At 46.6% G+C, this 25,242-nt stretch overlaps 1 protein-coding gene and 1 pseudogene across 2 annotated transcripts; both read left to right on the plus strand.

Moving 5' to 3' along the window:
• The first annotated feature begins 9,429 nt into the window (after window positions 1-9,429).
• On the plus strand, window positions 9,430-11,320 carry LOC308232257 (cyclin-dependent kinase 4 inhibitor B pseudogene; annotated as a pseudogene). The gene is made up of 2 exons: window positions 9,430-9,558; window positions 11,057-11,320. The product of its transcript is annotated as a cyclin-dependent kinase 4 inhibitor B pseudogene (transcript).
• Window positions 11,321-21,871: 10,551 nt separating this feature from the next.
• On the plus strand, window positions 21,872-24,606 carry LOC308232258 (cyclin-dependent kinase 4 inhibitor B-like; the record flags this gene model as incomplete). The annotated part of the gene is made up of 2 exons (XM_080638333.1): window positions 21,872-22,015; window positions 24,298-24,606. 2 exons carry the CDS (start codon window positions 21,872-21,874, stop codon window positions 24,604-24,606), a joined length of 453 nt encoding a protein of 150 aa, XP_080494459.1.
• Between the last annotated feature and the right edge of the window lie 636 nt (window positions 24,607-25,242).

Here is a 25,242-nt window from a genome sequence, read left to right on the forward strand (position 1 = left end):
CTGGTTCTTACTCCTGACACATGAATACAAGCTGTTAAAAATATTATTTTTGTGGGAAGGGAAAAACAAATAAGCGAAAAAACCATATTTGTTGTTAAGGGCCTTATTCATACAGCAGTCACAGTAGTGGTGCTCTGCTTTGCTGTCACCTGTAAGCAATACCACAGATTTAATTAATAACATATAAACCTAGGATGGCCACAGGTCATGACCCAACGTGCCATGCAGATATGCACATGACCAGAAAACGCAAAAGGACAAAGTTAAGATGATAAAGAGCAATTCTACAAGATTCTTCAGTTTCTAAGTGCTGATCATTAAGCAACCATTTTCTGACCTTCTAAAATTGGCTTTCAAAAACTACATAAAATTTTGCTAGTCAGAAGCCCTCCCCATTCCAGTGAACAGAGGGAGAAGCTACATCCAGCACATGCGAATGAAATCACATGTTTGGCACACACTATAGACACGTGAAAATGTCACCAACCAACATTAACCTGCTCTTGGGAACCCAGCACTCCCCGTGCTGCAACAGCTGGCACATCCCTGTACCCAGGGTTTTCTGCCTCTTTCTTTAGTACAACCGCTGCTTTGGAGTCCAGCCAGGAAGGCTACTGTAAACCTGACAGAAAAAGACATGACAAGCAGGCATAGGTTGTGATATTAATGGGCTGCCTCTGCAAAATAGGCTCTCATGAGACCTCACTTGGAGTATTGTGTGCAGTTCTGGTGTCCTCAACATAAAAAGGACATGGAAGTGTTGGAACAAGTCCAGAGGAGGGCCACGAGGATGATCAGGGGACTGGAGCACCTCCCGTATGAAGACAGGCTGAGAAAGTTGGGTCTATTCAGCCTGGAGAAGAGAAGGCTGCGTGGAGACCTCATAGCAGCCTTCCAGTATCTGAAGGGGGCCTATAGGGATGCTGGAGAAGTGAGTCTTCATTAGGGGCTGCAGTGATAGGACAAGGGGGAATGGGTTCAAACTTAAACAGGGGAAGCTCAGGTTAGATATAAGGAAGAAGTTCTTTACTGTAAGGTGAGTGAGGCACTGGAACAGGTTTCAGAGAGAAGTGGTAAATGCTCCATCCCTGGCAGTGTTCAAGGCCAGGCTGGGCGGAGCCTTAGGTGACATGATCTAGAGTGAGGTGTCCCTGCCCATGGCAGCAAGATTGGAAGTCAGTGATCTTAAGGTCCTTTCCAACCCTAACTATTCTATGATTCTATGATTGATTGCAAGATTACACACAATCTGAGAGATGTATTGAGCACAGCAGCAATCACTAACTGAAGGAAAAAAAAAATGAAAAAGAAAAAAAAGGAAAAACTCAGCTTTGTCTTATTGTAAATAAAGTTTTGGTTATTGGGGGTTTTGTTTCCAGTAGAAGCAAGTATTTTGAATCACATTCCACTCCTGAATAAAACCTGGATATAAATACATATAGCTTTATAGAAGACTGCGTAGTGGTTACAGGTACCTGAGACTACAGGAATGTTAACTAGTGTGCATGTGTGCTATGACAGGTGGGCACAGTGCCATTCCAGAGGCAACAGAAAGAGGGACACCTGTGTTTCCTAGAAAATCGCCTCATTTGTGAATATGTAACTTGAAAACAAACACAGGTCCAAATGTGCTTGATAGCAGCCATCATAGGCTGCCCCCAAAAAGGAAAAAACAAACCAAAGCAGAACAGTATGTGATAAAGCTCCGCAGCACAGGCGGCAGAGTGCACTGCAGCATCAGCAGGCACAGCAAAAGCAGCCGTTAGCTGTATCCTCCTGCCATGCCTGGGAGCTGCTTCTGTGGACTACTCAACCCCTGCAGGAAAACAGTGAGGAAATCAAAAGCTACCCCAGCCCTGAAAAGAAGCCACTAGTCAGTTGTTCAGCATCACAGATCATCCTGAGCTGCCTTTCTTGACAGAAAAAAACATACACACCCATGGGCAGTGCAAAACCTGTTGTCTTTTTTCCCCACTTCAAGCACCCTCTGTGGCTGGTTTTGCTTTGGCAGGATTAATTTTACAAAAGGCAGCAGTCTTATAGAGTAATGTACCTAACCAAGCTAAATGGAAATATGAAGAGGCATATTGTAATATAGCAGCATGAGAAACAAGGCTAGTCAGATAATTCTATTTTTAAGAGAGTATCTTAAGGTGGCAATCGGTGAGGAATCTGCTATCATTCTGAAGATAGGACCTTCAATCTCTCTTCCACCATGAGAAGGCTATACTTGTTGATAAAGATGTCTCACCCATGTTTATAAACAAGGTTGTTCTTTGACAAGTAGCCTTACCAAAGCTTTTTTTAGAAACACTGCATGTGTAAGAAGCTTAAAATGTAATGTGACACAAGTTTAACATGCTTTACCACACAGGGCCTTGAGCAACTTGATCTAGTGAAAGGTGTCCCTGTCCATGGCAGGGGGGTTGGAACTGGATGATCTTCAGGTCCCTTTCAACCCAAACCATTCTGTGATTCTGAGAAAAGAAAAAAAAAAAAAAAAGAAAAAAAAAAAGGATAAATCAGATAGCCCAAATCTGTTCAAGTAGAAACAGTTTCATTCTAAATCATACCATAACATGCTCTCTTTATTGCTTGAAACCACCTAATAGCATACATATATTACAAAATATCCCATTCTATTTCATGAGATCATATACACATTATTTAAACCACAGGAATGCCAGCATTGCCAAATTATAAATTTTAAGTTATTTTAAAACATTTCGTGTCAAGACAGTGATTTTGCTGAGCTTGCCTTAAAATATTTGATACTAAAACATATGCAGTGTTCCATCTACTCACATTTGACTGACCCTTTGATAAATTATAATGTAAATCTCTTTCATTATTCTATTTACAGAAAGCATCTGTGCTCTCATGTTAAACATAAACCTCCTACATCTTAAGCCCAAGGTCATGGGCTTTTAGACACTAACAGAGTATGAGGGCAGGCCTTTTCTAACCTCATGGTGCCTTCTTGATTATCAGTAATTATGACATCCAAGAACAATGAAAGTGATTTAATAACTGGATTTTGGATTTAGAGATTCTTATGAAGAAAACTTTGTCACTGAAGATTAAAATATTTGTGCACATGCAACACCAGATTTGATTGCCTGATTAGTCTGGTTTTACTGTTGGAGATGTTAACTTTCACTAATAGCTGCAACTACACAGCTAACCATAATACAAGCATCCTCTGAAACTACTTAAACAGAAAAGACCAATAAGACAGGGCATTTAACTGTGTCCAAAACTGTAGAAAGGATATACTTCTGGTCCAAAGACATGAGCCAGAAAACCAGTAAACCCAAGGTGGAGCACAGAAAGAGACTAAATCACATCTTAGAGATGTAGGGAAGACTTAACAATACCCAATTCACCCAGCATAAGCATTTCAGCAGCAAGTGTGAACTCTACAAAGCACATGTTGCACAGACAGATGCTGCACATGTAATGAACCCTCAACATTTTACTGAAGCTTATTTTAATTGTGTAAACACTCTGTACACAAGTTCACTCGATAACGGGTCTAGTCAGATGTGTTACTGTATGTAAAAGCTGCATGATAGTAAAGGAATCCAAACACCAAGTACCATCCCATCCTTGCACAAGAAGTATATACTTCTGCCTGCCTAAAGCGGGGCTTGACCAAAGCTTCAGATATCATCTGCATCTCCATGTTTCTGCCATACAGCTGTTGCAAAAGAGCTTTGAATGATAAATAGCAAAAGACAAAGCCAGCGGGCAGACTTATTTCTGATGTTTAAAAGACGCCAGGTAAAGTTGGAAACAAAGTTACTTTCCGATGACTCTTCAAAGCACACATCTGCTTCAGTTTGGAAGGCTGTATGAAGCCTGAAGAATGGGTTAAATCATGGTATGCAAAGAGGCAAGGAAATGAAAGTTCAACATCTAGAAAGAAAATGCTTGAGCAATTGAAAATATTACTCTATTTTCAGCTAAACATTTCCAGCATTTAATGAATGCTCTGGAAAAAAATGCTGTAGCTAGAGTCAAACCACTGCTCCACCACGCTGATGAATTTTCGAGTGCTTTGGTGTGGCCAGTCTGGGGAGTGACATTATCCTGTTTCATGCTTTTTTAATAGTCCCAGTTCCTGGGCTTATATGATTAGGTAAAATCTTAGCTTTTTGCAGTAGATTTGAAAATACAACCCTAGGAACTGATATCATTAATAGATGAGCAAAAGATCACCAAAATATTTGGGGTTTATAGTGTGATAATTTAGTGGGTTACATGGTGGCCCGTGGCTTGGGATTTACAATAGCTGAACTAACAGTATGCAGACTCCTTACAAGGAGGAGGACCCTCAGTGGTCTGTCAGTGAGCTTGGGAAGGTATTGGTATTCCTAACAACTAATTTTGAAGACAATATACAGAGAAAAGTGGGCTACAGGGAAAGAAAACTCTTAATGCTTTTCTTTTTCTTAAAACCTCATGGGCTTTACAAAAGCAAGACAAAAAGTAATTAATACAATTATTTGCAGATCAACTTTCCAAAACTGTCTTGACTTCCTCCCTGTGTTCCGTACTCAAAGGTAGGACAGGCACAGCTGACAAGTAAAAAACTCAGAAATATTCACTAAACTCTTTCTAGTGGAACAAAACTAAATCTCAAATAACAAAATCAGTGATAGCTTACAGAGGAGATAGTCTGCTAGCACCTGCTCGTGTTTTGGTATCTTGCAGCCAAAACAGCTTTCCGTTTCTGGTAGCATTCTCTGACATAATAAAGTAATTGAATTTGTTGATTTATTTTTTTTTCCCTAATTTGAGTGATTTCTCTGCCACTGATTCAGCTATTTTGGGAGAATGCTTTGTCAAAGAGCCCCAGTGAAGCAAACGTAATCTTCAACATGGTAACCAAACCAAGTTTCAAGGTCTCTCTCACTGAACCTGTAATGCTTACAGCTTCAATAAGAGTAACAGTGCACATAGAGAGCTCATTGCAAACACAGCTATGCAAATAGCCATAAAACTTCCAGATGACTGTCTGTGCAGTGGTTTGCAATGCTTTTGTCTACACCATTTGAAAGAATACATGAAGAACAACCAGGTAAAATAAGAGAAAATCTACTTCCAAAATAGTTTCAATACTGTTAAAAATAGAGACAACTAAATTGGAGCTACTGCTTATAATTCCACTTGAAAGAAATCCAAAATCATCATATTTTTCTGTTCTGATTAATTTCCATATTTATTTTGATCTGGACAAGGAAAGCTAAGTCAACAGTGCTGCCTGTCTTCCTCCCTCCCAAAGAAAGAGACCTAGCTGTGGGAATAACAGAACCTCCTACTTCAGACATAACTCCTTAATAGGCGTTAGATGAAAGAAAATGTACCTGTGACAAATCTTTCAATAGTATTTTTTTCTGCCCATTGATAACTAGCCCAACTTCTTCACAGACCAAGCAGAAGAAATCAAGGAAGAAACAGACATTTTCACGAAGCCAGATTCTCCTCTGCTAAGGTTTAGTCTCCCTGATAAAGGCAATTAGTATTGGAATAGAACACCAAATGGTCACCTTAACAGTAAGCAGACTGCCAGAGGCAGCATGTAACTACCATACTGACTACAGTCAGTAGGAATGGCCTGTGAACAGCTGGTGTTTCTGGACACTGAAAGCCTGCTGCTCTTGCAGTCATATTAATGCCCAGCTTGAGGAATTTAAAACCTTTCTGTCTGTTTTGTTTTGTTTTGTATGATTTTGTTTTGTTTTCAAATCCTTACCACTGTGTCTACAAATATTCCTGTTATCCTATGATACCCCATTCTTCTTGGCAGACGTCCCTGGGGAATTCCTAAGGAGCCAATGACACCTATTCTCCCCAGTAAAAGCAGTAACATAACTAATTATGGGGATTTTTATTAACACCTGCACCTACTTTATCAGAGCATGATACATTAAGATTATTCTCCAGAAAGAAATAAATATTGACGGTTTTTCAAAATCCAAAGCTCATTAATGTACACTAAATTACATTTCATTGTGATACTGAGTTATTTGATCTAATTGTAAAATAATGTTTTGGAAGAACTTCAGTTTCTCTAGAGTGAAATCAGTGAAAACTAAGAAAATCTGCTGCAAGTAATGTTTTCCTTTGTGGTAAGCAGCTTTTGAGTAATACTGAGCTGATTACACATTATGCATACTAACAATTATCTTTGTGAATCTCTCAACATTTCTCTTTTTTCCTTTTGACTGTAGAAATCAGTATCATTGCAGTGCTCGTAAGGTCTACGTACTTGCTGAGAGGGTTTATTAATCTGGCATTTTGTCAATGACCATATCCATGTTTAATATGCATGCAGCGCACATTTTTTAATACAATTACAAAAGGCACAATGCTGCCCTAAATGATTAAGTTTATGATTGTACAACTCACCCTTCCATGATTAACTTTGAAACTGGAAGAAGTCACTTCCAGCTGTGTAACAGCTTTTTTAAAGCTACCATCACTGGACAGTGAAAATGTGCTTCCGCCAGCAACTGCATATGCAGGGCTAAAGGAAAACACTGCCTGAGATTCCAGCTCCAAAACAAGCAGTTTTCAACTAAATACCTTATTTTCTCCAATGGGTGCATTTTCAGTTCATGGACAGGAGAAAAAACAATGAATTTGCAAAACCAGCCTTTTTGAGGACAGCCTTCTTTTCCCTTCTTTATCTCCTCACAGTGAGGGTTTTATGAACTGCAGGAAGGACTCCTTCCCTTGTCAGTCATCTGTTTGACAGTGTTACATTTTGAGGTTTGTAAGAAACACCAGCCTCTTCTGAAAGCAATGTGAAGGAATATTTTGGTGTTTGGTTATCTTTTTTACCTCACAGCCCAGTAGTAGCAAGAGAATTAAACAAGTTAATAGAAAGTCTGTTTTCCTTTAGACATGATTTTCATGATTTTTTGTGTGTTAAAATAGCATGTCCTGCTTAAACTTTCACAAAATTCCAGTAGACACGAACTGTTTGTTTGTTTGTTTTTACCTTATGGATGTACCATTAGCACCAAAGCCCTGTGAGAATTCTTTTACCACCACTTAATGCATGGCTGTCCTGTAGTTGAGAATAAGGCTCAGTCTAGTATTTATACTGAACTGATTCTGCAATATCATTATTTACTCCAGCTGCTGTCAAAATTAGCTTGCAGTCCTTTTAAGGCTTAAGTATAGCATTCACTGCTTGAGCATTTCTGCTGTACAGTGCACACACCAGCATATATAGGTTTAACTCTTCTTTTTGTTTCTTTTTATTTTTTAATTATACAGGTCTGAAGTATCTTTATTTTCTCATTTTTATGGCACTCAGTGCTTGAATAACAAATTTATTAATAAAAAAAGAGGAAAGAAAACAAATAAAATAAAATAAAATAAATCCCAGAACTCTAGGAAATTACCTCACTGTATATAAATGCTCAATTATTTAACCATAATAATGGTTAAATCAAGAAGCTCTTTACCATGACTGAAAGTGCACTCATTTCTATTTATGTGAGCATAGCAATTGTAGCCAGTGTGAGTGAAAAAGAATAATTTGGCAATAGGCTGGCTGATTCAATTACAGGAATATGCCATGTGTTGCAAATAAAATCACAAGCTTAACCTCTTCACAGACAATCTTCCCTGGCCAAGCCAGTTAGCATTATTCTGTTCACTGCTTGTGGAAATTGCCTGCACCATTTGGTATTGAAAACAGAGAGCTTTCTTGGTAGTACGGCTGAGTCGTTTTAAAGCGTTACACCAAGAAAGTAATTTCATTGTTCTGATAATACGTGCTAATTGTTTCAGATGAGATGCGGGTAAACAAGTGGGCAGCATGATTGTCAAACAATTGGAAAGTAGACAATGGCAATATGGTGTGGAATTATGGTTACAAACTTCCCAAGAGACTGATTTTAGAGATCGCGTGTATTTGACCAAGGTACTTGCGCTAAGATGAGGAAATAGGTCGCTTTCATGATACTTCACAGTGAAAGACTCAAGGGCACTTGTAAAACTAAACGAGAAACATTGTGAAACACACCTGAATGAAGTGAGGAGCTCTTACTTCCTCTGAGTCTTTGCACAAGACCGTGCACACTAACACCCGGAGAAGTTTTTGTACCTCCCATCGCAACACAAGCACTCAGTTTATTGATAGCAAACAGCGAGATTCGCAAAAAAAAACCTGATATTTTTTGGTCAGCCCGAAGCAGACGGCGCGGCGCGGGAGCTGTCCGTGGTGCTGCCACCGCCCCTCGCACACGGCCTAGCCCCGCCTCGGCGTATGCTGCCCCTCCTCACTCCATCCTGCCTCGCCGCTTGCCGCCGCATCCCTCTGCTTCTAGCCGCTTGCCCCGGGCTAGGTCCCTGCAGGGGGGCGTACGGGGAGCCGGGCAAACACGTTGCCGCGCCGAAGAAGCGCTTGCCCGTCCCCTGTGGCATTTGTTTGGAGGAAGGGCTCAAAGTCTCGACCTGCTGCATTTCATTGGAATAATGATAATAGTAATAATAATGATAGTAGCAATAATCATTATGATAATAATAATCATAATAAAATTTAAACAGCTGGAGGATGGAGACGTCGCAGTCGTGGCTTGTATCCCCTTGCAGACTCTCTGCTGCACATTACAAGTATCTGTACCACCTAAGAATTCCCGGAAGAGCCCGTAGTTCACCCCCGGAGACGAGGGAAAGAAGGCCACGGCCGCCCCCTGCGCTTCAGTACTGGCAGGTGTCCGGAGAGGGCGGGAGGGGGGAGCAGTCCCGGGGGGAGCAGTCCCAGGGCGAGCGCTCCCGCCGGCCACTCCCGGCCTTAAACCTCACTATCGTTAAGTAAAGCTTTTTGCTCCCTTGCTTTTTTTTCTCCTACCCTTTTCCCCGGCCTATTCTCGGGGCAGCCTGGCACGGAATCAGATGCTGCTGCTCTCAAGAGAAGGACGGGGAAAATTAAAAATAAATAAATAAATAAGTAAGTAATAAAAATAAAGAAAATGGAGAGGCCGCCGAGCCACCGGAGCCCGGCCCTCAGAGGGCAGCGCGGGGTGCTCCGCCCCGCAGGGGCGAGGCCGGGGCCAGCAGCTGCCATTGCGCTCCGCCGTGGTGACGGTGACATCGGCGCTCGGGCGAGGCGGGGCCGGGCGGAGGAGGAGCAGTGAGGAGCAGAACGGCAACAGCTGAGCGCAGAAAACAGGCGGCGGGCGGCTCCGCCGAGCCCTCGCAGGTGGAGGCCACTCCGGCGACGGCATTGAGCAGACATCTCAGGGCAGCGGCCGGGCCGCGCAACCGAGGCTGCCGCGGGCCGCCGGAAGGGCGGAGCGGGGCGGTGGGTCCAGGCCTGCCCATGGGCAGGGCTCCCTCCGCGGGCCGGGATCACCTTCGGGCAGCAGGGAGCGGGCAGCGCTGAGCGGGCGAAGTACGGAGCGGCGAATGGACAGCACGATGGCAGACGAGTTGGCCAACGCCGCCGCCCGCGGCGACCTGCAGCGCCTACGGGAGCTGCTGGACGGAGCGGCAGACCCCAACGCCGTCAACTCGTACGGCCGCACCCCCATCCAGGTAGGGAGGCCGGGGGACAGTGAGGTTGCGGGAGGCGGGCCGGGGACAGCGGCCTCTACGTGCCCGAGGAGCGGCGGACCTGAGTAGCCTCCGGGTTTGGCCGCCCCCCGACACCTGTATTTGGCTGCTGTCGAAGCGTCGCAGATGTTCCCCTCGCCTTTGTAGAAAGGCGAAAGTCTGTGACGGCCGCAAGAGAGAGGTTTTAATCTTAGCAATCCTCGACTTTATTTTAACCAACTGAGATAGGATGACTCAAAACCGAGGACTTCAATGCTCATCTCGCAATACACGTGCAATAAAAAGTAACGACTCAGCTTTTCAGAAAGAATTACCCTTTCTTCATACCTAGCCTTCTGCTTTAAACATCTATTAGTATTTTATCACATCTCTCATGAAAAAAAAAGGTATATTCACTGACTCTCACTATATATTCATTGACCCTTACAAGCAGAATTATCCGGGTGCAATAGTCTTGCCCCGCAGACACCACAGGTAAACAACCAGCACTCCCTCCTTGTGAGGGACTGCCCGCATTTTACAGTCACGTCAACGTGTAAATAGGTGTAGTGCTCGGAGGCGAAGTACACACTAAATTCATGAAGCTGAGTTGATTTCCGAGCTAGTTCTTCCACCCAGCTTCTTCTTAGATTTTCAAAATACAACGAAACTGGTATAACCTCCGCAGCTATATTTAAGTTTTACTGCCAGTGCTTGCGAAATTCTCTGCTACAAAATGTCGGTGCAGCACATCACTCGAAACACCTACCTGATGCCGTCCTCTGGCATGTTTTTTTCTGCACCTTTGCGCGGCAGGGTTTAGCTCCTGCGCTGGAGTCTCTGCCAGGTGCCCTGCGGGAGACTCAGTTCTAGAGAACGGCGAGCCCGGGGGGAAGGGCTCTGGGACATTTTGATGCAGCACTGGGCAGGAGGATCAGGCTAAGGGTACGGTTTGGGGCTCTCCTGAGGGTGAGGAAAACTCGGGCGCAGCCCCACAGAGGGGGCAGGTACCCACACACGCATGTCCCCTTGCGGAACACCTTCTGGAATAGCGTCCCGGGCGAGGGCGGGACGGCGGCAACCCCCGGCTCCACCGGGACGGTTCCGCGGCTGCCCTTGCAGAGCAGCTCGGGACTCTCCCTCGGTTCCCGAGGGGCCCGCCGGCAGAAGGACTGTCCCTCTGCCCCGCGCCTGCCGCTCCCCCCGCCGGCGTTTGTAGTAGAGCAGCCCCGGTACAGGCCCGCACGACCCGGCCTCAATGGGGCTCCCGCGTAGCTCTGCCTCACCTATCCCCCGGCTAGGGGAACGAGTGTTTCCCCCGACTGCGCAACGCTCCCTCCCGGTCCGTGCTCACCGCCGTTCGCGACTCCTCCGGAGCTGATCTGTAGGCCTCATCTGTGGATTTCCCGCTCCTGTCCGTGGGTGATCCCGGCTCCTGGGGGGCTGAAGGAGAGAGCGTGAGCAGGGCTGAGCGGAACGCTAACTCTGTCCCTCCCCGCAGGTGATGATGCTGGGCAGCCCGCGGGTGGCGGAGCTGCTGCTGCAGCGCGGCGCCGATCCCAACCGCCCGGACCCGCGCACCGGCTGCCTCCCGGCTCACGACGCAGCCCGCGCCGGCTTCCTGGAGACGCTGGCGGCGCTACACCGCGCCGGGGCGCGCCTCGACCTGCCCGATGGCAGCGGCCGCCTCCCCCTCGACGTGGCGGCGGGGGGCCCTCACGGACCCGTGGCCCGGTTCCTCCGCCACCCGCCGCCGCGCGCCTAACCGCCTCCTTTGCCGCCCCCTGCCCTAATTTATTGCCCGTGTCCGCCTCGGGAGATACAAAGTCTTGTAGCATCCACTTGCTGTAAATAACCCCCGCATCGCACTTCCCCACGCATGAAGGACCGGCGGGACATGTCTTGTTTTGTACACTACATTTTGCACGTGTCTGTAATGTTATCCTGCAATTGAAACTCTACTGCCCTCCACGCCCCACTTTTCTCGCACTAGAGTCCCAACACTGTGAAGGGAACTAAATATGAAGGAACCCCACCGCACAGAGGTGTCACAATAAACCCTTCAGCTCTTCCTGTTTTGACAGAACCGCGTCTGGTCTTTCTGTTTACCTTCTTTCCCCGGGATTTCCCGCTTTCACGACCCAGCCCTCCGTTTGAACGGGACAGGAGAGGCTCCGGGCCCAAGCCGACAGCTCCCCGTTTGATTTCAGTCTTCAGTTATATCGGACTCAGGGGGCGCTGAAGCCAATCGCTGCCTCTCCCTAGCAAAACCGGCCGGCACAGTGGGGAATTAAGACTTCCTGGCGCGATTGAGGCTTTGGCAAATACCTTCTTAGAAGCACGTAAGATGCTCTGCATGTCTGTACATGGGCCCGTGGTGCATCCATGGCTTTTTCCATGAAGGCTGTAAACATCTGACCTAAAGGAGAAAATAGAATTGTGTCTCTGCAAGCTCGATGCCGCCCTCGCTCGAATAAATAGGTGTTTTACCAACTTGCAGGTGATTTTCCCCGAGATACTGTAAGTTTCACGGTATTTTGAAGAAATCACAAAGGTTGCAAAACGAAAGCAGTGTGGAACAAAAAACTAAAACTCGTACGTCCGAGCTCGGCCTCAGGGTTTCCCAAGTTGCTCGAAGGTGGCACGTTTAGTAACGAAACAAAAACCCCGTTGTAACAACAAGCGGTCCCCCTTGGAGGAGGAAGGGGTGCGGCGGTAAGAATTGACCCGTGTCTTACGGACTGTCCCGGCCAAGTTGGACTTGGGCACCTCACGGCGCAGCAGCTGCTCAGCCCAGCCTCTGCCACAGGGACACCCGCTTCGCTGAGGCGGGTCCAACCCCACCGGTGTGTTGCAGTAACAACCCCGGCAGCAGTGGGCGCGGCTGGGAGACCCTGCCAACCTGACGGGGCGCTCCCGGGGCTGCGCTTACCAGTCCTGCGCCTCAGGGACTGAGGGGCGGAGAAAGCAATGCGGGGCAGCGGGACACCTCCGATCTCGTTCTCTAGCGCAAATCCCGGGCACTTTGCAGAACTACCTGCCGAGAGTTGAATGAAGTTAAAAATAATATATACACTTTTTATAATGTATTAGAACGTGTTATTTATTACAGCAGTTTCACACTTGTTTTATGGTTAGTTTATATAGTGCTTTAGAATTGTTTTATAATTACTGCGCATAAGTTAGCACACTATAAATACGCATGCCATTTATCTATGTAATACATCTATGTAATACGTCTATGTAATACCTATATAAAAATACACATAATATGCGTATATACAACACACTTCATTATTATGTATCGAGCCTAAGTATTTGCCTATCATTTTTTCTTCTATGTAATACGTTTATGTTTAATTATATGCATATAAAATATCGGAAAAATCACATTATGTTTAGTCTCTATTAATTCTTTTTTATTATAAGTATGCTTAGGATATGTATTTCATGCATATATTTAAATAGAATATATATATAATTACACTGTGAGACGATAACACCTTATTAAATTGTACCATATTCTTAGTACATGGCATAGCTATAAGTGAGCCAAGGACAACACTAGGGATACAGCAGTCAAGCGCCTGCATTCCATGCCTCAGGGAATCGGGATGGAGCTGGGACCAGACACGGAGATGGGGCAAAGCTAGAATCTGATCACCCTTTTTACAGAACAGGTAAGGATCTAATGAACTGCGTTTCCATCTTCAATTAGACCAGTATTCCTGTTTTAAAGTTTCGATTTCTAGAAGAACCAGAATTTATTTAAAATTTTTGCTATTTCCATTACAATTTATGAAACAACAATAGTAATACTAAGAATGCATAATATTTTGAAGGGAAATAACAGACTTTCTTAGGCTGACTTCACCAAATGAGCAGAATATGCCCTCAAAACCCAGCAGGCCTAAATGCTTAATTGCTATAAATCCGGTTCACGCCATAGTACCAGAGCCCCTGTCAGGGCCAGGTCCTCACTGGGGGCTACTCACCACACGGGAGGACGGGGGTCCCCGGCGCTGTCCTGCTTCTATAAGCACCTTTTCTGCTGGCAGCAGCATCGGCTTCAGGGCTTGAAGTTCTCTCTGAAAAGTAAAACAGGAATTGTTAGCAATTGTTACACAGCAGCAATATACATTTCGGAAAAGCCCTAAAAGCGCTACGTTTAAACTTGCAGATAACTGGAGCTTGTGATTTTTAATATCGCAGGTGTAGTTGAGCACATATGTGCGCAAATATGCTACACACACAACCCGCTGCAGCAGCGTGTCGACCTATGGTCGACGAGATGCTCCTCTGGCCTGGCTCAGCCATACATTTAGCGTTGGTGGGTATCTTGGTTTCTATTACCAAATCTGTCAATTCGTCCTCCCACGGCCACTCCAGCACCTGCATCATGCAGCCAAGCAGGCATTAATTTATCTCCATTTGCCTCCCTCTGTCGGGGAGGAGTCGCTACGGGAAGGGAAAAGGGAAAAAAAAAAAAAAAAACCCTCTCGTACATCTGCTTCAATTTCGAAATGGCTGTTTACACTGATCCATCTCCCAGGATGGAAATAGGACTCTGTCCAGAAGCAATTATTACAGGCTCTTCTTTTATTAGCATTGTTGTTAGGGTTACTGCGCGCCCAGGCAGAAGAAGGAAACTTCTGTTAACGTCGGTGCTGTTGCCGTTTGTCCAGCCGGGAGAAGGTGTTTGGGGGGGGCTGGGGGTGTCGCATACGCCTATACCCTCCAGCCCTCCCGGGGACCGCCGCGCTGCCTGCCCTCACAGCAGCCTTCCCCGCCGGTCCCCCGCAGCCTTTCCGCACCCCCAGCTTCGCGCAGAGCCGCGTCCAGTTGTGCCAGGCTTGCCAGGCCGTGCCGGACCGCGCCGGGCCCCTCCTTACCAGCGGAGAGTGAAGATGCCCCCGCAGAACCAACCCCCGCCCACCCATCACCCTTACCCGCTCCTCGCATGGAAGTACCCGCACCCTGAGAAGTGGATGTGCTGCCCGGGAGGAGGGCGAAAGAGGGGTAGTGGGCCTCGCTCAGCTCCTGGGCTGCGGCGAGGGTCAGCATCGGCTGCGCGGTGTAGGAGGGCTCAGCACCCTTCTGCGGCAGCGCCTGGGGGGGCCCTGTAGGTTGCTTGGGTCTTTTGAGCTCTCCTCCTCTGCTTCCCCAGGCCCGCTCTAAACCCTCACTCTACAAACCGAAAACAAAGCGGTCCGGCAGTGCGGGGCAGGGCCGGGGAGAAGGTGAGGGGAGAGGAAACAGTTAATTACCCGTTTCGGTTACCGGCCGGGGGGCAGACGAGATCCGCTTTTTTTGCTCTTTTTGCTTTCCTTTTTTTTTTTTTTTCGCTGCTCTACGCAACAACGGCCCCGCGTCGCGTTCAAATGACCATGTGACAAGGAAAGAGCTGCTCGCCCGGGCCAATACTGGCCTGCGCTTTTAAAGCGGCAGGGATCCGCTAGCCGCCGCTCCGCGTCTCCAGCGCTGCCCCCGGGGGGACGGGCGAGGGTCGGGATGAGCGGGGCCGCCGCAGCGTCCGGCAGCGGAGTCCGAAACCAACCAAACAATAAGAAAAATAACCAAAAATATTCCCTCCCCCTCTCCCCCCCCCCCCCTTCCCTCAGCGGAGCGGGAGGCGGCCTGTTTGGAGAGGACTGACGGGGGGGGGAGGGCAAGGACATGTCGTCAAGGCTTTATTTGAAAGCGGGGGAGCGCCCTGCGATTGGCCGTCCCCCACGCCCGTTCGGTGCTGGTGCTCCTCGGGGAGGGAAGAGGAGCCAGTGGCCTCCCCCATCGCCATCCCCTGCCGCCGGTCCTCCTTCGCCGGCTTTCGAGGCGGGAGCCATCATCATGGGAGGCGTTTAAGCTCGTAGGAGGAGGAGGAGGAGGAGCTGGGGGGGGAAGGGGGAGGTAAGGCGATATTGCGAGTCGAAATTAGTCAAAAGCAAAAGAGACGGGGAAAAAAAAAAAAAAAAAAGAAAAAGAAAAAAAGAAAGAAAAGAAAGAAAATCTTCTCCAATGAATCGCCGATTCACCGGCGGGGCCCCGCCGCCGAGGTATTTAGAGCGCAGCCCTCCGGGGGCTCCCCCGCTGCCATGACCCGCCGGATAAGGTGCACTGTCCGCTTTCGTCTCGCCCGCAGCCCCTGCCGGGCCCAGGCGCTGTGCTGCCGCATCTTCCGCTGCGGCGGAGGGGCTGCGGCGCGGCGCTGCCTGGCCCGGAGGCTGGCCCGATTGCTGGCCCGGCGGCTGGCCCGGTTGCTGGCCCAGCGGAGGCGGTGCCGCGAGAGTCTCAGACAAGGTAGGGCCCTGACGAGCGGAGCTGAGCAGGGGGGGATGGGGGGCGGGAGCCCCGATGGTCGCGGGCGGCTCGAAGGGGCGGGAGGGAGAGGGAGGCTGTGGAGGCCGCCCCGGGGTGAGCGGTGCCCGGCCCGGAGCCCCCTGCGCCCCACATGCCCACGCTGCACAGGGAACAATTGAGGTGCTGCATAGGCATGGGGATTATTCTTTCTTTTCCTCCTTTATTTTCCTGTCTCTACTTTTTTTTTAACGCAATAGAAAACGGCAGGTTCTTGAAAAGTTTTTGCAACTTGTTTCTGTCCGTTCCCCCCCACACCTCCGAGAAGTTTTTTTGTTTTTTTTTTTTTCTTTTTGTTTTCTCTGTGGCTAACTTAAAAAAAATAAACCCACCACCTCTTACCAACATTTGCAGACGGTTCCTTCTGAACAAGGAGCATAAGTATTGCCTTGAAGAAAGAAAATGGCCACTGTGTTCTGAGTATGTAACCTTTTACACTGTTGTAAATAACAGTGAAATACAGTGGCCTGCTTTGCCGTCGCCTGTTGCTATATAATATGCACAGTAAGGTCAGAGTCAGAAAAAAGTAATTAAAATATCCGCCTATAAAGGACAGTCATAGACACCCGTTTTTAAAACGCCTCCAAAAATATTTAGAGATTTTTTCTGCCTGCAGAATGCAAAATGTGGTTGTTGAGGATCTGCACGGAGCAGTTTAGGCCTCATTCATGACATATAATTTGATACATAATGAAAATATAAATATAATATTAATTTTAATTGTTCTGCAAAATCCTCCGAGGGGGTCTTTAGAGGAGCTCTCTTCTAATCCAGAGCACAGACTGGAGAGGAACAGACATAGAAGAGAAGGGATGCAGAAATAATATTTGCCTGAAAATAACTACAAAACTAGAATATATCATTTCATATCTGTAAAAATGAAGCCCTTCAAGCTGTAATAGGACTTGGGGTCTGGAGATTAAGCAATTCACAGTTTGCTTGCTTCAATTTCTGGTTAGATCACTTTCAGCACTTCTTGAACATCAAGTGTGGGGAGACATACTAGCACACACACACGTCTGTGTGTGTATATGTATATATAAAATCAGAAATAATATCGCGGTTTCCTTGTTGCCTTCAAATCCCTCGTTTCTTGCACTTTTTTTTCAGTAGGCCTAATTTCTTCATGTTACACTAGATGGGGGAAAAGGAAACCATAAACTTCGACTGACTTGAAATGCATGAATCTCGAATATGAAACATAAATATGAAGGTGCTGAGTATTTCCAAGTAAATTCGCTGTATCAAGGAGAAAACCCTTTCATGGATCAGGCATTGTGGCAGTTTTTTTCTGCTCTCTATTTCCACACGTGCCACTTGCTGTAAATGCTGCCTTCTTTCTTTCTTTCTTTCTTTCTTTCTTTCTTTCTTTCTTTCTTTCTTTCTTTCTTTCTTTTCCTTTCTTTTCCTTTCTTTTCCTTTCTTTTCCTTTCTTTTCCTTTCTTTTCCTTTCTTTTCCTTTCTTTTCCTTTCTTTTCCTTTCTTTTCCTTTCTTTTTCTTTTTCCACAATTTTTTTTCTTTCTTCTTTCTTTTCTTTTTTTCAAAACTTTTCATCGGGTGCACCGATTTCTTCTAAAATGCCTGTTAGGTCTAAAATAGTCAATGAAATGTGCTGAAAATCTGATTCTGAAGAGGCTGGGTGGGGTAAGACAAGAGTGTGTGTTTAATCTAAACAAAGATGAGATTTTTCCCTTTTGCCTAACTACTCCTTCCTACTAATAGGCTGTAACAGCATTAGGGTCACAAAAGTGATTCATAAATGTTTTCTCAGCTCGGAGACAGTGAACCCCGAATTTACAGTATTTAGGGCCACAGTTTACAGGAACAGGAAGGCTTCATATTCGGATTAGGTGTAAGTCTATTTCAGGGGGAAAAAAAATACTTTTGAAAATAAAGAGAAAATGAGTCTTTTTGCCTTATTTTCTGTTTAGGGAGAAGGGTCCTGTTCTCAAGGTTTGTCCGAAATTAAATTGTTTAATTGAATAGATGGAACAAATAACATTTTAACACTCCTCGATCTGTATGTGAGAGAGAAATTCTTTAAATCAGGGTCCACGAAGCTGCTTCTGAACCACGAGCTGGTCCGAGGCAGGCACCGACAGTTAAAAACTGGCTGTCAGAGGCAATCCTACAGCCGCTCACCCTGGCAGAGCACTGGCCACGTCGTGACATCGTTTTCTTGCTTTTGCAACACCTAAAACTGTTTAGTTCTTAGGGTGATGTTAGAAAGCTTATTTGTTTTGCCTTTTGTGTGTTTGTTACTTGTCTTTGCTTTGTTATTTGGTTTAGGTTTGTTGTTTGTTCTGTTGGTTTTATTTTTCAAGAAGGGAATATTTTGCCTGGCGAAAGCCTAACTGTTGTAAATTTTTATGTGATTATCTAGAGCTAGTCTGTCGTTTTACTTCCCGATAACTCCATAGTCCAAAACGAGGGACCGGAATAATACACATCTGAAATTTTCTAGAGGGTTTGTACCAAAAATGAAAAAACATCTAGGGCTATTTTCACAGATGTTTTTATGGCAGCATATTACATTCAGGAAAGCACTCTGCTGAAGTTTCTATCACACGACTCGGGAAACAGAAACAGATGTAATTTTTCTTCATTGTTGTAAGTCGTTGATTATTTTTTTTTTTTTTATTTTGTTTGGGGGGTGGGGTGGGATTATTTTTTTTCTTTTACTTTCTTGTCTTTTTCTTTTTTCTTTTTTTTTTCTTTTTATTTTTTCTTTTTTTCTCTCTCCCCTCCCTTCCCCCTGCATTATTATGTTCAAAAGAAACCTCTATGGCACAATTTTAAAAGGTTTAAAATTAAGGTGCTAGATTTTTCTGTTCTTACCCAGTATGTGTAAGCAGGATAATTATTTTTGCTATACATACAGACATTTTAAGCTGAAGAGTAGAAGGATGTTGTTGAATTATTTCTACTAATCTTTTTTACCTCTCCTTAACTGTAAATGAGGTTACTTGCATCGAAACTCTCCTTCGCACCCCCCATCCATGCCACTCGTGAGCCTTTTTTCTTTATTTACAGGCGAGAGAATGCCAATATTATGTTCTCTATAGTTTGCCTCTTTGTAGTACTTAATGAACCCCTAAACTTTTTACCAAAATACTTGTTAGGTGATAAAACAACTCAGATAAATGTATTTTTTAAAACACTTTTTTTTGGTTGGTTGTTTTTTTGTCCCCGCCATTTAAAGGCTTGTACTTAAACAGGAGATAAGATGGACGCTTCTGGTAGCTGAAAATTACCTTTTCCGTCCTGTATACTATTATCAAAACACCTCAGAACGTTTGCAAGATTAAAATATATCTGTCAAAGTGACTTTAAAAGTAAGTAAGAAAAGAAATCTGGGATAGGGACTGCTTAACTAGGGTCAAGATTTTTTATTTTCTTTTTTTTTCTCTCTTTTTTTTTTTTTTTTTTTTTTTGGGGGGGGGGGGGGGGGCGGGGAGAGAAATATGTATTGTGGAGAGAAGGTGGTTTCTCCTCCTTACCCCCAAGATAAAAGTGTAATACAAGGGTCATTTTCAAAATACATTTGCACAGGCTGTGTTGTTATTTACCTAACTTCAGACGTGACCGTGTGTTGTTGTTGTGTTTCGATTAATTTGAGGTCTTTTGTTGGTACTAGAATTGTGCAAAACAGGACTTTCTTTTTTTTTTGGGGGGGGAGGGGGGGGAGGGAAATTCGTATGACTTCAATAATATAAGTTAAAATTGCGTCTTTTTAATGGCTCAGGAGCTTGACGAGTGATTTGGAGGGTCAGTAAACGTTAGCTCAGGACAGTATTTGGTTTTTAACACCATTCTGCAATTTCGTTGCTTTTAATAGACTTTAGCAGGGATGGAGATATAGACAGGCCTTCTGACACTTCATTAGTAATGTTTTCACTTACAAATATATTGACCTATGAGTGTATATTTTTTTATACCAATATACTCACAGAAAAATACGAATGCATATCTTTTTGCACACACTCACAGACGAATAAAATCCACTATCAATACTATTTAACAGAAAGCAGGATCAGCCAGCAATAACATGCAACCCTGCCGCACCACACTATCAATCAGAAATTTTAAGACACCTGACAGACAGAACCGAGAAGGCTTTCTCCTTGGTTTTATCTCCACATGGCTACCATTAATAGCAGAGAGTGCATGACAAACTGAAGGACATTTTGCCCCTTGGATGGAGGATCCTTTCAGTTTCTCAGAGTTTATGGGCTTTTTCAAAATCCACTTTCAAACATTATTTATGGAATTTTATATATATAGATATATATATATAAAATCGTATATACATATAGTGTGTATATATATTATAAATATATACAAATAGCTCACCAGCCCTGGGGTGAGCACTGCACCAACTGCTGATGAAGAACCACGACCCATTGGAGCCTACCGCAGGTCCCTGCAGAGGCCCCAGCCCCTTTCAAGTGTCTCGCTCTGCTCTTGCAATGCTACTCTGCCCAGAAACTTCGCGAGAAAGGCTCAGAAAACCCCCAAACGAGGAAGTTTCAGTGGAGCTCTGACTAGTCTACACGGGGATAAATTTGTGTTTATTTCTCCTCATGCTTCTCCCTCTTGACCGCTCCTACATATAGATATAAAATCGACTGGTTTCCCCTTTTCTCCAGGCAGGGCTGTTCTTGTGCCCGAGGCTAACTCCGAAGGGAACAAAGTTGCATTTGAACGGCAGGTACTGCGTCTGTGGCAATGCCACAGGTTCCTGCAATTAAAAGGGGAGATTAGGGAAGTGACATTGGGAAGAAAAAAAAAAATAAAAAGAAAGGGGGGGGGGGGGAGAGGAGAGGAGAAAAAAAAAAAAAAAAAAAAAAAAAAAGAAAGAAAAAAGAGAAAGAGCTAGAGATAGAAAACGAACCCCAAACCTGAAAAACTTCCTCCATGTATTTTCTGTATTTGCCCACTCCACTGCCCTGGGGCGCTGGGGAGGGAGGATGTCCCCGCTACCTTCAACAGGGTGGGGAGGCTGTGGAGGGGGCGGAGGGGTGTCCCTGGAGCCCGCAGAGCGGAGCCGCTTTGTCCGGGAGGTATGAGTGGAAGGGCGGGAAGCAGAGGGAGGAGTAAGGTGCTTGTTTTTTGGGGACCTTCCCAGCGGCAAGGCGAGGCTCTGCTCAGCCTCTGGCTGCCGGGCTGGAGCTGTACCTTACCTCTGCCGGGTCTCGCAGCAGTTTTCTGCCCGCGAGAGGCTCCCGCAGGGCCGGGACCAGGCGATCCTCTTCTGCCGGGTGCCGTTAGGTGGACCGCAGACTTCCTGCGCTCACGGCTCTCTTCCTTATCCGGGCCGCCGGCTCCCGGCCGGCTGTGGGGCCGAGGGACGGACCCCAGGCCCACCGCTGGGAAGGGCTCGGGACAGCTCAGGGGGAGGAAGAAGCCGTAACACAAGTGTAGCTCTTTGTCCCAGAGAAAGCTCTGATCCCGTGTCCTCCCTTCTCGTCCTCCGTACGCAAGACAACCGCGAGGCTAGTCCCACCTGCCCGGGCCGGAGCAGCTGCAGCCAGCCCGGAGAAGCCGTTTGCCGGTGGGGCTGCGCCCCCCGCCCCTGCCTTCACCGTACTCCCCAAAGAGGGAGAGGTTGGCGCGCAGCCCCCACCCCCTGCCTTCTTCCCCACTGACGGCGCCTCCTGGGGCAGGCAGCCCCCGCAAGAGCCGCCCCACGCTGTCGGGGGTGTGTGTGGGGTGAGACCGCAGTTCCCCGAAGGGGTCCCGAGCTGCTGTCGGCTCTCAGCTTGCGGAGCAGGCTGACGGCACCCGTGGTCCTCCGCCGCAGCGCCGTCCGGGAGCCGCCTGCGCCGGGGGGGTCGAGGGGGCCTGAGGGGCCCCCTCTGAGGGCCGCTGCTGGGGAGGAGCATCTTGCCGGGAGGGCGAGGTCCTGGCCGGAGGAGACGGGAAGGCAGGAGCTGCCGTGCGGGTCTGGCCGACGTGCAAATGAAGGCGTCTCTCCGGAGCTACGGCTCCGGCGACCGACTGTGCAGCGCCGCCGCCCGCGGGGACCGCGAGGAGGTGCGGAAGCTCTTAGACGCGGGCGCGGATCCCAACGCGACCAACTCCTTTGGAAGGACCCCGCTCCAGGTACGGAGCACCCCTGGGTGGGGGCTGTTATCTGCCGCTTTGGGGGAGGGGAGATCGTACCGGTGGGGTGTGTCAATTTCTGGTTTTGGATAAATTCTTATTGTTATTATCGAATCGGACTCAGCGGTAGCTGCCTGAATAATGTGGGCGCTTGCGTGAACCCTTGCCCTCCTGCAAGTACCGAATAGAGTCAAGAGTGACACCGCTGGCAGCAAACGAATTACGCTAGTGGGTACTCAAAAGGAGAAGCGGGGCTGCAAAATCCACTTCCAGATGGGTTTGGAGATCTGACTGTGCTTCTATCGGCTTTTCTTGTTTGTTTGTTGTAAATATAGCTTTAATAGATCTTTCCTTCCCGAGAAAATCGAAGTGGTTCTCTTTACTAGTATATTCATGTGAAAGAATGGCACAGAAGATGGCATAGAAAATGTCACTGAGTAGAAATTGGAATTTGAAAATAAAAAAGGTATATATTACTAGTCACTATGATTAATAGTGGTTTTGATATTCATTGTTCATCAGTAGTGGTGGTATTCACTGATAGATAGATATTCTAAGTACCAGTGTGTAGAGGAGGTGCTTTCCAGGCATTTTGAGAACTAAAAGTGTGTTGTATTAACCGACGTGCTTAAGATTCAACTTTTCAAATGCTCATTGAACGATTAATGTACTTTAATTTAAACTGGAGTTGTGTATTTCATTAAAAAGCTTTCTCGAGTTGTCATTTGAAGCGATGTATTTAATGATTCACCAGCTAAACTAACAGCCATTTTAGTCCTTGCACTTTATATGGGAAATGAAATATTCTTCTAAAGTGAGTTACTGAGAAAGGTACTGAGAAAGTTATTCGTTTTGTTTCTATTGTTCCAGATGAAAAGGAATTGTTGTCTCCAAACTGTTCTGTTTGCAGATTTTTAATTTCCTCCCCTCATTTCAGAATGAGATTAAGTTCTGTTTCCCTTAGAAACACTTCACAAAATGGCTGCCACTATGACATGTGGGCTCTCTTTTCTGAAAAAAACCTTAACTTCTACAGGAATTTATAAATTATGAAATTTATAAGCATTTTTGTTATTCTATTATATTAAAAAAAAAAGAACAAATATTTGTAGCCCATAATCGAATCCTCTCGACAAAAAAAAAAAAAAAAAAAAAAAAAAAAAGAAAAGAAAAGAAAAGAAAAAAAAGAGAAAACCTATTATCTCAAGATATTTTCTTCACTATTAAGATTCAATTTATGGGGGTTAAAATTCCATTAAAAATGAGTAGGAGAATGCGGGAAGTAAAACCCCAACTGTCTGCTGTTTTTGTTGTTGTTGTTGTTGTTGCTATTATTTGCTTGCTTGCTGGTTTTGTCTGTTTATGTTCAATTATGAATAATCAGACCTTGCTTTTGGTTCAGCTGCAGGGTGGCATCAGAGTTCAGCAGGAAAGTTTTGTGTGTTACCCATGGCCGCTCAACAACTTTCCTCTCTCCTCCGAGCCACAGCACAAGTTTAGCCAGAGCTGAGCGAAGGACAAACGGCTCAACTCAGAACTCAGGAGGGAGCAAATCTACACCGAACACCTAAAAGAGCCAGGGGCCGGCACAGTCAGTGTTTTGCCCCGCCACTCTCGTTGCACAGTTCAGTGGTAAAATCAGAGACACATCCCAAGTGGCAGGAGGTTTAACACAAAACGCCTCAGGGCTGCTACAGAATACATAGTGTGCCTACGTATCTATGTATAGTGTGTGTATACATATATACACATGTACACACGCACTGTTTATGGTATAATAAATGGTACTTTGTATAAATGGTCTATATATTGTGTATATATATGTATACACACAATATATGTATAGACACAATATACCTGTTGTGTACTTATAGGTACACAAATATTCCTGTGTATATATGTGTGTACATATATGTATGTGTGTACATATACATACACGCCACAAATACCATGCATAATAAACGTATAATAACACATACCATGGCATAATAAACGGTTTAAGCGTGGCACAGAACATACACGTACGCAGTACCTAGTCTGGAAACCACAGCCATTTCAGCTGATGTTTATTTATCATAGAATAACATAGTATCTCACTTTGAAAGGGGCCCACAGGGATCACCGAGTACAGCCGTGTGAGTTTATGCAGGTCGCAGCTACCAGTAGCACACACAGGAGATTCTCGCGCAGAAGACCCCTCAGAGCCCCCTTCCTGCCTCCGCCCCGCTCTCTGCGGCTCTCTGCGGGGCTGAGCGGAACGCTAACTCTGTCCCTCCCCGCAGGTGATGATGCTGGGCAGCCCGCGGGTGGCGGAGCTGCTGCTGCAGCGCGGCGCCGATCCCAACCGCCCGGACCCGCGCACCGGCTGCCTCCCGGCTCACGACGCAGCTCGCGCCGGCTTCCTGGAGACGCTGGCGGCGCTACACCGCGCCGGGGCGCGCCTCGACCTGCCCGATGGCAGCGGCCGCCTCCCCCTCGACGTGGCGGCGGGGGGCCCTCACGGACCCGTGGCCCGGTTCCTCCGCCACCCGCCGCCCCTTCCCGCAGCCGCCCAGGTAGCCGGGCTGGCCGAGCAAGGGGCTAAGCGTTGACTCGACCCCCGCGTTCCAGCCAAAGCGCCTGACAGCGTTCCCTGCCTCTCTTCCCTCGATCGCCGAGATCCCCTCCGCTTTCCCGTCTCCGCGGCAGGTCCCCTCGTCCCGCCGTCTTGACCCGCAGCGAGAGCCCACGGCTGGCGGTGCTCCCGGGAGCCCGGCCGCTGGGGGAGGTCTTTCACTATCCCTCTGCCCCAGAGCTCTCCCCTCTCACTCCCGGGCACTCCGTGTTCCGCTTCTGCGAGCGACGCATGCTGATGCATTTTCTAAGAAAAAGCGTAAAGAACCAAAGCTCTTCTGCGGGGAGCACGCGTTGTGTTCTCCATCCCCTCCGGCTCTCCAGCGGGAGGACGACAAGCAGCAAACTGTTCTCCCGTGCTCCAAGGGTAAAAAAAAGTTACATCGCCTCCCTCCTCCATTTAATGATTAAACTGATGCGGTTTAGAGAAGTGAGAACGCTCCATTTTCCTCAGCGACTCACTCAGCGCCCTGCAAGCCCCTGGTTTGAATTCCGTTAGATACTTGTCTTATTCATGTCGGTACTGATCTTATTCAGTGCCGCAAAATCCTTCCTCATGAGGATTCTTCCTCATGGCTCTCGGAAAAAGTGAACACCGTAGCCATCCAGTTTAT

This window comes from Psittacula echo (genome assembly GCF_963264785.1).
Source record: "Psittacula echo genome assembly, chromosome: Z".
Taxonomy (NCBI): domain Eukaryota; kingdom Metazoa; phylum Chordata; class Aves; order Psittaciformes; family Psittacidae; genus Psittacula; species Psittacula echo.